Below are 12,967 nucleotides of genomic sequence, written 5' to 3'. Positions count from 1 at the left end.
TTTCCATTTTCGCTCCTCAGCCCCTAATGCAACTCGAAGCAATTTGCGGACCCAGAGTGGGTAACAGTCCTTTCAGCCCAGGCAGGCGACTTTGCCTTGCCACTAGCAGAGGCACTTGTGTAGGAATGTCCGGTAGAAAGGAGTTATGAAGGACAGAACCAAGAATATCGAAATCCCGCGGAGACAGGGAGAGAAAGGCATACATGAACCAGTATGCTGTCTCACCCTACACCATCGTACACTAATGCATGGCGCAGGTCCCACTCCTCAAGCCGTCAAGCCACAAAAGCAACGCCGGCCCATAACTTTTCTTGACATTCTTGGGCCATACTGTCGTATACTGGGTGCTACTGCCGTGGATGCCGAGGGAGGGCATCGTCGAAATGCCAGGCGTCGTTCGCGTATGAGTGGGTCAACGCGCGGGGGGGGAACACTGACACATCAGCCTACGTAGGCGCGGCGTGGCGCTCGCTTGGTCGGTGACCCACAGAGGTGATCGGCGACAATAATGGGTAAAATACCTGGGTGTTCAGGGTTCTCCCGACCCCAGCTAAGAAGCCCCGGCATGCCTTGGCCTTCGGAATCTAGCACTGTAGTGGGATGGCCCATTCTTTAGAACTATAGCCGGCAAGGCAATCAAGGCTCCAGTTGGCGGCGCTGGTTTTCATACGAGTCCATTCTTTGGCAGACTGGCCTTCAGCTCAGCTAGCAACATTGAATAGCTTGGTTAGTTCTTGTCTTTTTCCGGCTATTCTTTTAACCACTACTACTTGTAGACTGACAACCTTATTTCATGGCTGTGAGGGCGTGGTTATTTCTCTTCAACCCAGCTCAGTGATTATTAGATCTTACCGCCTCTGGTCATAATGACAGCTGTGGGAGCTAGTTCCGAACATTTTCGCCACCACGAAGCCATAGTCCAGCGATCTCAGCCTAGCCTACAGAACACACTCAAAGATGCAAACCGACTTGGGCGGCGTCCAACTTGTGCTGACCCGTGCTTCTCTTCATAGGATTGCTGAGATATTAAAACTGTCCCCAATATCAATATGTACATTGAATGATATGATCACAAGCCCACACACAATTCATCCTGATCCTTCCTCATGAGTCGCAATGACTTGTTTTGGCTAAGCCCCCAAGACCATCCAACAAGCTACCAGCGAGGCAGCACCGATATATTGAATAGCTGATACCTTGGTGGCCGAGTTGACGGTAACGAATGTGGCTGAAGTTTCGGGAGTGGAAGTGCTGCGAGTCGTGGATGCCGATGAAACAAGGGTGGTTGGTGTGTCAACACCAGAATGGCCAGGGGCATATCCTGGTGCCACTTTGCCTGTGCACTCAGGAGCGGTGCAGATCTTGGTACCGGTGTAGGTTCCCACAACAGGGGTCTCGACTGCCCCAATGTTTGTAGGGTTTGGCTCGCGGCGGGTCACTGTAATGGGAGGCATGACCAAGGTTGGCTCACATGACGTTGTGTCTGCGGCTGCCAGGACACTGGCCAGGGAGCTGACCAGGAAAAGAATCGCCTTCATAGTGTGGGGCGTAGTGAAAAAGAAAGGTGTGGTCAAATTTTCGGGCTGTGGAGGACTGGAGAAGCCAGAGACCTCTCTTCACGATACGGAGAACACCCCATGAGATGTTTATATACAAGCAAGTCCGAATGCAGATGATCTGGACGACCTCGTTATCCCAAAACAATCCAAGTTTCTCAGAGTTTCGTGATTTTGACTTTCTTCAGTGAGACACCAGAGGTCGTGCCACGAAATATCGACGTTGAAGGGATGAGCATTGCGTGCGTCCAATCGGATCTTAGCGCAGCCTGGAATGTGGCCAAGAGGCTCTGCTGAGTTGCGACAAGTTCAGCTCGAGCGGGAAGCAGCTAGTGATCTCGACGAATCACGTCTCTCTGCTCTTCCCTTCCCTACCCGCCGACCCGCCGCCCTGGAAAAGTGGCACTTCTCCGAGCTCGCCGAGTAAACGGGTGTGGAGACTAGTGGCATGAACATGTGTTCCCTGTGGAAGAGGAAGCTAATTATCCCAGTTCACGATATCACTGGTCGGTTGGGAGCGACACTGTGCAATGTGGACCTTGGATGTCTGGTGGTGTGTGCGTGCTGGAGCCTCCAGGAATCCAGCAACCATATGGCCGAACGCATGGAGGCAGGGCGTGGTTGCAAGTGTAGACAAGTATGGCAATGACGTAGGGCAGACAAGCCAAGATAAGACTGGACAACATGACCTCCACGGCTAGGCGTGACTGATGCAGCTGAATCCAGCCGCCCTGCCACCGAGACGTGGACGCAATGACCCCCAGCCGCGACCTGGGACCGACCGCTTCGAAGTGTCTCGCGACCACTATCGAGTGGCTTCATTCAAGCTTCAAATACAAACCGGCATACATACGTCCTGCCAAGGGCTTTCACTTCACCCTCATGTACCAGTATTATGCCTCTCTTACGAGAATGGTACCTGGCGGGGAGGTCGAGTTGCAGACTCGCAGCCTTTGTACATATGTAACTATGCAGCAAAGATCGTGAGACACGAAGACTGATCCGCGTACAAACCCTCAGGCTATGAACATTCCGGTTCGAAATTTGAGAGACAATGATCCATAAGGATGGTCTAGACAAGTTGAATGATTCAAGTTCATCCAAGTTGAAGCCGATTGGCGATGCTTGAGTCCTTGGGCTGATTGTGAAGACGATACAACGAAAGAAGATGTATATAAGGATACCAATTTGGGGTGAATATCGGCCACTGAAACTCATATCCTCAGTCACCCGTTACTGTATATGCTCAAACTCGTGCAACAAGACGTTATCTTGTCTAAAATGCATAACGCTCGTTTTCTTATTCCTGTTCTCGGCTCCGCCTTGGCTGTGTCTGCCCTGGAGCTGTGTCCAACCCCGGTGATCGTCCAGCCTGTCGTTGTGGTCGATCACTCTCCGGTTTGGGTCAACAGCTTCTTCCCACAAGACACTTCACTTCTTGTCAGTGGTGTTACTGTCGCCATTACCAATTGTCCTACCTCGATCTCGGGTGTCATCACCGGGACAAGCATCAACTCGGCCACTTTGACCAAGTGAGAAGTTTTGCTTTTTTTCTCTCTGTATCCTTTGCGGCCACCGATTTCTCTTTCACTTGTTCACTATTTCCTCTTTGATCATACATTCTATTTCTTTTCTTTTCTTTTTTTGTCGTCTCACTTATTTTCTTACCCCTTTTCTGGCCACTAGATCTCTAACAGTCGGCGCTAACCGTATTTCTTCCATTAGTGGCGGGCCACCGGCTGCAAGCTACATCACTCTTACTGGATACTGTACTGGCTCGCCCAGCGCTGGCTCTAATCCTCTCACGATCACATTCCCTCCCAGCCGACCAGGTGGCGTGGGCACTGTCATCATCGAATACCCTAAACCTGCCTTCACTGGTCCGTACACCACTTTGACTGGCGGGTACGATGGGACAAGAGCTCAGACTTTGACCCTCGCACCCGCTGGGACCGACACGGTTGGCACAATCATCGTCGAAACCCCCATCACTCGAAGCTCGGGCACCGATGGTCCCAGACCAGCCTTTACCGGACCGTATACCACGATAAGCGGAGGATACGGTGGAAAGAACCCTATCACCTTGACGCTTCCCCCATCGGGATCTGATACTATCGGCACGGTCATTGTGCAGACACCGGTCACTTCGCCTCCTCCTGCGTTCACAGGGCCCTATACCACGATCAGCGGTGGCTACAATGGACACACCCCTATCACTATAACGCTTCCTCCATCCGGGTCTGGTACTCTTGGGACCGTTGTCGTGCAGACACCGATCACTACACCTCCCACTTTCACGGGGCCCTATACTACGATCAGCGGTGGCTACAATGGACAAACTCCTATCACTTTGACGCTTCCCCCATCCGGGTCCGGTACGCTCGGGACGGTTGTCGTGCAGACACCGATCACCACGCCCCCTGCTTTCACAGGGCCTTATATCACGATCACGGGCGGTGGATACTCGGGCTCAGTACCAATCAGTCTGACTTTGCCTCCATCAGGCACTGGTACAGTCGGAACGGTGATCATCGAGACCCCTTTCACGACAGCTCCCTCATTCACCGGTCCGTACACCACGATCACTGGAGGATATAGCGGGTCGATCCCGATCACTATGACATTGCCCCCGTCGGGCAGCGGGTCGATTGGAACTGTCGTCGTTCAGACGCCAGTTACTACGCCCCCGTCATTTACGGGTCCGTACACGACGATCAGCGGGGGTTACAGCGGGTCGATTCCGATCACTCTGACGTTGCCCCCGTCAGGCAGCGGCTCAGTTGGAACTGTCGTCGTTCAAACCCCTTTTACGGCAGCTCCATCATTTACGGGCCCGTACACAACGATTAGTGGGGGGTACAGCGGGTCAACCGCAATTACTCTGACATTGCCCCCGTCGGGCACCGGCTCAGTTGGAACTGTCGTCGTTCAGACGCCCGCCACTTCGCCTCCATCGTTCACAGGGCCCTACACGACAATTAGCGGGGGGTACGGCGGGACTACGGCCATCACGCTCACTATTCCGCCGACTGGTACGGGTACGGTTGGTACCGTCGTCGTTCAGACCCCGACGTCGGCTGTGGGCACACAGAGTCCCAGCAATGGCGGCGTGTCATCCGCTGGCTCAACCACATCTCCCGCCTCTTCGGCACCCAGCACGGGCAGCTCTTCTTCAGACATCAACTCGAGCACAGCCCAGTCTACTACAGCTCCGTCGAGTGCAGGGAGTCAGACATCCACTGGCTCAACCATACCTTCGGCCTCTTCAGAACCCAGCACGGGCAGCTCTTCTTCAGACATTAACTCGAGCACAGCCCAGTCAACGACGGCTGCGTCAAGCTCCGGGAGTCAGACATCCGCTTCTCAGAGCACAGCCACAACAACGGGTGGTTCAATCAACACCGACACAACAACGGGTGGTTTGACCAACACCGCCGGCGCCCAGACCACAACAAGCGAATCTGTCTCGGGGACGACGACTTCCACTGCCACGGCCAGTGGCTCCAACACGGATACCACTCCTGCTACATCCCCTAGTGATTCTAATACCGGGTCTAATCCAGAAACTAGCACTGGCAATACTGAGTCAACGGCCCAAGCAACTACTACCGAGGCGACTAGCAGTCAGGCAACTGGGAGTGCGGGCAGTCAAACGGCTTCTAGTGTTTCCAACACTCAGGCAACTGCTACTACGAATGAATCTAGTCCCAGTGTCGGGCCCAGCAGTTCTTCGACTTCCAGCACAGGCAGCTCTTCTTCAGACATAAACTCGAACACGGCCCAGTCTACTACAGCTTCATCGAGTGAGGGGAGTCAGACATCCACTGGCTCAACCACACCTTCAGCCTCTTCAGCACTTAGCACGGGCGAAAATACGTCGGGAAGCACGACATCAGTCGCTCCCTCGCTTTCATCAACATCGGATACAAGTGTCGTCGGGTCTAGCAGTGCTTCGACTTCCAGCACGGGCAGCTCTTCTTCAGACATCAACTCGAACACAGTCCAGTCGCCGACGACTGCGTCGAGCTCGGGGAGCCAGACATCCGGTCAGCCCAATAGTCAGTCAACCGCTGCTCAGAGCACAGACACCACAAGCGAATCAGCCTCGGGGACGACGACTTCCACTGCCGAGCTCACGACCAGTAGCTCGGATACCGCTGCGAGTGCTACGAGTACCGGCTCTAATTCAGAAAGTAGCACCGGGTCCAATACTGCGACCGAGGGGTCGAGCAGCCAGACAAGTGCTGGGACCACTACCGCAGAGTCGAGCACTCAGGCTAGTACTGGGACGACTGCCACGGAGTCCAGCATTCAGACAAGTGCCGGAACCACTACCGCTGAGTCGAGCACTCAGGCAAGTACTGGGACCACTACCGAGGGGGGCAGCCAGACAAACACTGGTGCCAGCAGTTCCCCGGTTAGCACCACGGAGGATAATACAAACACGCAAAGTACTGCTAGCAACCCACCGGCCACAAGCAGCACAGAGAGTACCAACGAGTCTTCAACTCAGACACCCGGTGGATCCAACACTGCCACGGCTCCAACAACTGCGACCGAGGAGACTAGTAGTCAGACAACTCCGAGCAGCTCTGCAGCCAGTAGCACCGAGAGCACAACCAATGATAGTGTTTCCAACACTCAGGCAACGGCAACTACGAATGAATCTAATTCAAGTATTCAGACAACTTCGTCTGGATCCGATACCGTTTCAACCGCCCAAACAACATCTACGGAGAGCAGCCAGACTACTGCCACGAGTACCCCGGCTAGCACCGCGGAGAGTACTTCCGGCGAGTCTTCAACAACTCAGACAGATACCAACGAGTCTTCAACTCAGACAACTACCAGCAGTTCGTCGGCTGGCAACACCGATAGTGCCACCAGCGGTCCTATTACCAGCACGCAGGGTACTAGTGCTAGCCAAACATCTACGAGCGAATCCTCCACACCGACACAGACAACTCCCAGCCCACAGACTACGACAAGCACGGAGGGCCCGACGACCTGCTTCGTGACACAGGTGACAACCCCAACAGCACAAGCCTGTGCCGCCACCCTGCCCCAAGCCTGCTCGTCCCTCTCTTCCGCCTCGGGTTTCGCTCTAATTCCCCTCGTGCCACTGTGCACGGTCGCACTGGGCCCTTTCGCCATCGGCAACGTCGCCACCTGCCTGTCCGTGAGCAACATTGGTTTTACCACCGCCGGTACGACCATCGTGAACTGCCTCCGCAATGCGCTCCAGGCCACCTGCATCTCGTCGCTGCCTGAGGCCTGCTCGAACCTCCAGAATGAGAACGGCCTCGCCCTGATTGCTGACGTGCCCCAATGCGTGGTCGCGCTGGGCCCCTTTGCTGTCGGCAGCGCGCTCGTCTGTCTGTCCACGACGAGCATCGTCTCCAGCACGACCGGCCTCAGCATCGTCACCTGCCTGAACCAGGCGCTAGCACTGACCGGGACGCCGACCACTACCGTCATCCCGACAGCCTGCGCCCCGTCCCCTACAGCTTCTGCAGGCTGCACCGTGACCCTGCCGCCCAACTGCGCCAGCCTCGCGTCGATAAACGGCCTCGGCCTCCTCATCGACGCGCCGCTCTGCCTCGCGGCGCTCGGCGTCTACGGCGTCGGCAACGCGGCGACGTGCCTGGCGAGTAACCTCATCTCGTTTTCCACGACAGGCACGTCCATTGTCGACTGCCTCTTCACCGCGCTCGAGGCGTCGTGCCCGAAGGCCCTGCCCTCGGCGTGCGCGGCCATGCAGGACAGCAATGGCTCCGCGGCGCTGCTAATCCAGATTCCGCTCTGCGTCGTGGCGCTGGGCCCGTTCGCGGCCGGCAACGCGCTCACTTGCCTGGCGACGAACACGCTGACGCAGGATACTACTGGCTCCTCGATTGTGAACTGCCTTGAAAGCGCATTGGGAATTGTCGGGACAGTCCTCCCGGCCTAGTGTTAGCTGTGGACATCAGAAGGAGGATAGGATACTCTTGGCTCGGGGAGGAAGCTAGGTCCCTACATCCTCTTTAGTGGGAGTAGACGAGTGTCATTCGTGTTTCTTGGTTTCCCAGTTTGACCATGTTCTTTGGACCTGCTGTGAGGGGTTGCTCCCGTGCTTTCATTCAGCATAAACATGACAATCTCGGTCATCTGTGGTAATACCACTCTTTCAAAACCATGCTATACAGATGAGAAAGACCTGAAAATTGAAATACATCTACTGGTACCAAAACAACCAAAGGTGGTTTATCCATACAGGCAGTCCGAATTAATCGGATCTAAAACAATAGGCTCTGTGAGAACAAAATTGCGACAATCCTGATCCGCTGTCAATGCGTAGTCTTCTCGGGTTCGAGGATGTCCTCCAGTCTTTGAATTATATCCCCTACAAATAAGCGGAGATCAAGAATGAACTCCAAGGAGTGTTCAACCCGATGCATTGCGGTCCTTTTGTAGAATTGCTGCTCTATCTTCTGCCACTCTTCCTCCGCATTCAGTGCTCTGGCCCACATGTTGTCCAACAGGGCGCGATACCTTTCGCGGGACGCAATAGCCTCTATGAGAGGCTCGTAGAGTGGCTGGATATCTCTGATCTGCTCTTTCCCTTTTGGGGGCACGCGCCAATCTGTTTGGGCCTTTTCTGCGTATGTTTTGCCATTCCGTTCCATGAATGAGCCCATTTCATGAAATGGCATGTCCAAAAGCTCCGTTTTGTGGCCTCCCGGACGAGTTGAACTAGACAGCCTTGACAGGATCTCCTTCATTTGGTCAAAGAACTCGATGCAGTGATGATGTACAAGTCCGTAAGTCTCCCGATATCTGTCCGCTTCTTTGGTCGTGTTTGCTGTCAGAGCGAACTGGCGTTCTGCCACGACAAGGCTGTGCAGAAGGTTCGCAAAGAACTTTCGCGACTTTGAGTAGGAATTGAGCCTCTGCGAAGCGATCAAGTAGGCTCCGATGGGCTTCAGGCATGATTCTCTCGAACCAGGTGTAGCCCACCAGGAATTCAGTCGAGAAGCGAAGGTCAGAGAATTGAACTGCTGCCGCAAGAGCCTTCAGTCCCGGGACCCAGGAAGGTTCCGAGGGATTTGTTTTATTGCCTTCTATTGCCCCCTTCTGGACGTCTCTGAGGGCCTCGCTCAGGGCCACGGTGTCTGCATACTGGAAGACGTGAAGGTAGCCCACATCATGGCTTCCAGCCATAACGGTATGCCACGAGCAGCAAGGCGCGGAAATATTCAGCGGGTATTTGTCTTCCAAGACGCGATACCGCAGGTAATTCGAGCTCCAGAGGTCGCATCGTGCACCGTAGATGTAGGAAGTGATGGACCACGAACATGGCGACAGGCCCCAAAACATCAGTGCGGGCATTGCGACGAGGCACCATATCGCAGAGCTCAGAATGACTAACGCAACCTTCCTGGAAGGGAACTTCATTTTTGTTAGCCCAAGCACGTTCCTATCGCATGTGTAGACGGGTCTCCCTACTGGCCTCTGCGTTCCGAGTCTGCCGCCTGCCTCTCCGTGCGTATCGGACGAGACAAGAGTCGTTTCCGAATCCCAGGCAGAACCGCCAACCACTTCACAAAAGGGTTTCCGTCGTGTGGCCTGAAGTCGGCATGTTTCTGGAATAGGGGAGATGGCATCATCGGATAGTGGCGGGCACTCTGCTCCTCCCATTGCTTCCTGTGAGTGAAGTACAGGAGAAGGATGGTGTGTTTCTTTCGGGACGAATACGACGAGAGGCTGCCTTGCTCCTTTGGACTTGTCTGCGGGAGCGCGACTATGTAGAGTTTACGTGCGGCACTGATCGGATAGTCTCGACGAGTATCGGACAAACAATAAGTAAGTCACAAGGAAGTAAAACAGCGAGAATAGACGATCTACAAAGGAACATAAGGCGCAATGGAAGACTAGGCAAAAGTTTGCCTGGGCCAAAGTCACCACAGGCTGAGGTGGCCAACATCCCTGAATGCCTAACAGTGGTTCGGACTTGCTTAGTCCAGGCAAATAGACGGCCAACCCATGTCATCGTATCCCTATTCAAGCAGCCATCTCCTCTTTGAGATGCGCCTCTGCGCTTTCTTCCAACGACAAACCCCCCAACCCACCTCCCTTGTCCCACATTCTTTTTTTGCGTTTCCCAACTCAGCTCTGCTTGCACCTGGCCGCGCTCATCACTATTTCGTCACTCTACTCTCATGTTTGGGTCGCTCTGAGATTTAAACTCTTGTCACTCTAGACTCTCCTCTCGGCCATCAAGCTTCAGGCGACAACCTGAACTCATCTCCACTCCTCTTCGTTCCTTCCAAGACCCATCCTCGGTCACTAGGCTTCCAGCATGGCAGAGAGCAGCAAGGGCACATATTTGAAGGCCGGCCCTGCTTCCAAAAACCTTACACATTTACAGAGGGCGCCAACAAGAATTACCTCAAGACGGCTGGCGAAACTGACCCCTGGACCGCACTACAGAATGACTCAATACAGATCCTGCCTCGTCTGCCATGGCTCTAGCTGAACTTGGGCCCACTTCCCACAGAATTCAGGGAAAGAGCTGGTGAATGCTTCCTGTCAGCCTGAAACTGGATCGGTTGAAAGAAGGGGCGAAAATATGACCGAAGTCCTGAAGAAGTTCGCAGCGGGTTGTACATGGAAGGGAGAACCATCAAGGTCAAGGTTTCCGATTCCAAAGAGCGGGCTCTCTTGGAACCAGCCACCCGGGGCATTGGCAGGACTCGCCAACTTTGCTGGTCTTGGCGCTGTCGACAGCGCCAACTCGCCTCGTGGCATCAAAACCTAGGACGCCCTCAGCCCAGAGGTGAAGCAGTCTGCGAGTTCGCCGCGCAAGCCGTCCACGATTATCAAGGAGGCTACCGCCACCAAGAAGGCAACCACCTCGAAGCAATTTGATATCCCCGAAGACGCCGCCTCTCAGGAGGGAACGGGTATTAGCGGAAGCGGCAGTCACGATGATTACGAGGAGGACGAGAAGTACGAAGAGGAGCAGGGTGTTCGTGAGGGTCGAAAGCGACGCTTTGGAACACGCGGCTTCACTGGCATGAAACGCCGCAAGCACTAGGTCTACACTGGGCCGCAATTGGTCCCTGACAAGCGGTTCCGTTCCCGGCTATCCAGATCACAGGGCGCGCTTGCCTCGTTTGCCGAATAGAGCGGGTGCCTTGGGAAGTCCACATGCAGCTTTCCTTTAGGACATACCTTTCCGCATGATCACTGTGCCCCCCGAGGAACCTGTACGTTACGACACTAGTTGAGTCGATCTACAATTTCCGAAACGGTCTGCTGATGTTTCGAACAGCTCTTGTCAAGGACAACGTTTTACTTGATGACAGGATCGATTCTCCCGACATCCGTCTGCGTCGTCTGATGGCTGCTCACAGCCAACTTGGTCGCCACATTACTCCCCTTGTCTACCGGTCTTGGGACGAATGACTGACGGTATAGATTTTGACAGGGGATGGGCCCAGGCAAGCTGAGCAAGTTCGTACGAGAGAACTCCGGTCGAAGAAGACGAGGAAAGCTTGTTCGACACCTTTGACGTCGACGCCACGCATACCATGCGTTTCCGTTGCGACACCCGATCCAAAGACGAACTAGAGGCCCATTGCGGCAAGAAGGCACACGATGGCCTGCTAAACCGTTATCTCGGCTTCAGCAAGGAGGACTGGCAGCGCATTATCGAGTTGTTCACGTATCTACGCATCCACTGGAACAATCCGGGACATCATTATGGACAGAAGCGCAAGATGAGCTGCTCAAGCAGTATTGGGCCAGGCCCAAGACCGACGAGGTTCAAAGAAAGGTCGAAAATAATATCAGAGGAGAATTCCCTGAAGCAGGCAGACTTCATAACCTTCTTCCGTCAGATCCAGTCGCACGGTGGGGTCGCAGACGACATTGCCGACTCGCTGCTCGCTGTGCGAAACCTGGACTTCGACTCTTCGCATATCACCCAGCTGAGAGAAGCTATCAGGTCGCGGCTTGGAGTCTATAATGCCTATATGGATCGGGAAAATGAGGGTGATTCCAAAGAAACAGACCCCTGGAAACCCCCAGCAGCAGAGCGGGAAATGGCGACAGATGTGGGAGACGCAATGCATGAACCCTCGGGCTCGAATTCTTTGCGGCCGGAAAAGTTGGCGGGAATTCATCAGGAGATACCTGAAAGCAAGCAATGAATATCCTTCCCCTGAAACCCATAAGGGCTATCCCACTATCTAAAAACGAATCAAATCATGGCCCCATCTGGTATTGAGGGGGGGGTCATTGGTTTTGTCAGCAGCCCGTCCATTGATCTGGCCCTCACTTGGACGGTGAATCGCGGCTTTCTCTTCCACCGGATAGCAAGCTCCTCAACACTGCCTACAGGAATCGTCATCGTCACTGAATTGAGTCCATGGCTTCAAGCTTCCAGGTCATGATAAGAGGAATAGCTTCTCCTTCTCATGACTCCGCGCCGCCTCAGATGCCGCCCGAGACTCCCGGCTAAAATACGGTCTCGACATCCCACCAACGTGGACTTTCACCTTCGCATTGGACCTCCTCCCGGGGGTGATGACGACTCAGCCTATCTTACCCGACAGCGCCTAGCGGAGGTCAATGATTCTGAGGCTTCCAGGGCGGCCTAGGCTGGCCTTCCGGCAAGCCGCGATCCCGGGAATTCTTTCAAATTCATCAACCTCGAGGAAGGCATCATCTGCTTCGAGCTTACCAAGGATAGCGATAACTCTCAGATCGAATGAGGGGCCTACTTCAGGTCCAGACCGCCTCACCAGGTCGCCCGCACCAGAGCCGCACTGCGGCAGGAATATTGCGATTGGAATACACCATAGTGACTGTCTCGGTACTTTTGGTGGAGAGTACCCAGTCATGCCTTTTCAGTGTTATTGCGCGGCTGCGATACAATATTGAGTATGAGGTCTGCAAGAGATCAGTCGCCACCCTCCTGATGCTCTTCGACTATCGGAAACAATTCTGGCTGGTACACGATCCTCTGACACCCACATCGGGTACGAGATTGTGAGGAGACAAAATACATGTCTATTCACTAACTCCTAGATAATTAGCTGTGTACCAAGCTTGGGGTGCCAGACCTATCCTGCGAGTCAATTCTTCCCACTCCTAATACCGCTAGCTGAACCTCTACGCCCTATTTACTTACTACTTGTTCTTTGACAAAGTTCGTACAGAGCAGTGCAATGCCTGTTCGAGCAAGCTCAGCCGCGGTCTGGGAGTACTCTACATTATTGGCTAACGAGCTTATCCATACTGGTGTAAACCGCCAGGCATCGTCACAGAGGTCTCGGTGCTCGTTCTACACCGAGACATATCATTGCTCACTTTTAAGTTCGTTTGATTCGGATGAGGATCGCCTAAGCTTCTCGAGTATTGAGGAG

At 54.1% G+C, this 12,967-nt stretch overlaps 5 protein-coding genes across 5 annotated transcripts; 3 read left to right on the top strand and 2 right to left on the bottom strand.

The window, feature by feature from the left end:
- Positions 1-1,130: 1,130 nt before the first annotated feature.
- Positions 1,131-1,538, bottom strand: E0L32_007510 (uncharacterized protein; the record flags this gene model as incomplete). The annotated part of the gene is made up of 1 exon (XM_031142262.1): positions 1,131-1,538. The coding sequence occupies one exon, from the start codon at positions 1,536-1,538 to the stop codon at positions 1,131-1,133; it is 408 nt and encodes a 135-aa protein (XP_030993484.1).
- Positions 1,539-2,837: 1,299 nt separating this feature from the next.
- On the top strand, positions 2,838-7,506 carry E0L32_007509 (uncharacterized protein; the record flags this gene model as incomplete). The annotated part of the gene is made up of 2 exons (XM_031142261.1): positions 2,838-3,088; positions 3,282-7,506. 2 exons carry the CDS (start codon positions 2,838-2,840, stop codon positions 7,504-7,506), a joined length of 4,476 nt encoding a protein of 1,491 aa, XP_030993483.1.
- A 376-nt stretch (positions 7,507-7,882) lies between these two features.
- E0L32_007508 (uncharacterized protein) lies at positions 7,883-9,233 on the bottom strand (the record flags this gene model as incomplete). The annotated part of the gene is made up of 2 exons (XM_031142260.1): positions 7,883-8,485; positions 8,553-9,233. 2 exons carry the CDS (start codon positions 9,231-9,233, stop codon positions 7,883-7,885), a joined length of 1,284 nt encoding a protein of 427 aa, XP_030993482.1.
- Positions 9,234-10,057: 824 nt separating this feature from the next.
- Positions 10,058-10,632, top strand: E0L32_007507 (uncharacterized protein; the record flags this gene model as incomplete). Its single annotated transcript, XM_031142259.1, has 2 exons — positions 10,058-10,110; positions 10,365-10,632. The coding sequence occupies 2 exons, from the start codon at positions 10,058-10,060 to the stop codon at positions 10,630-10,632; spliced, it is 321 nt and encodes a 106-aa protein (XP_030993481.1).
- Positions 10,633-11,128: 496 nt separating this feature from the next.
- Positions 11,129-11,749, top strand: E0L32_007506 (uncharacterized protein; the record flags this gene model as incomplete). Its single annotated transcript, XM_031142258.1, has 1 exon — positions 11,129-11,749. The coding sequence occupies one exon, from the start codon at positions 11,129-11,131 to the stop codon at positions 11,747-11,749; it is 621 nt and encodes a 206-aa protein (XP_030993480.1).
- Between the last annotated feature and the right edge of the window lie 1,218 nt (positions 11,750-12,967).

This window comes from Thyridium curvatum (genome assembly GCF_004353045.1).
Source record: "Thyridium curvatum strain D216 chromosome Unknown NODE_46_length_333320_cov_79.933738, whole genome shotgun sequence".
Taxonomy (NCBI): domain Eukaryota; kingdom Fungi; phylum Ascomycota; class Sordariomycetes; order Thyridiales; family Thyridiaceae; genus Thyridium; species Thyridium curvatum.
The sequence above is the reverse complement of the archived record's forward strand: the minus strand, read 5'-3'. Positions and strand labels throughout refer to the sequence as shown.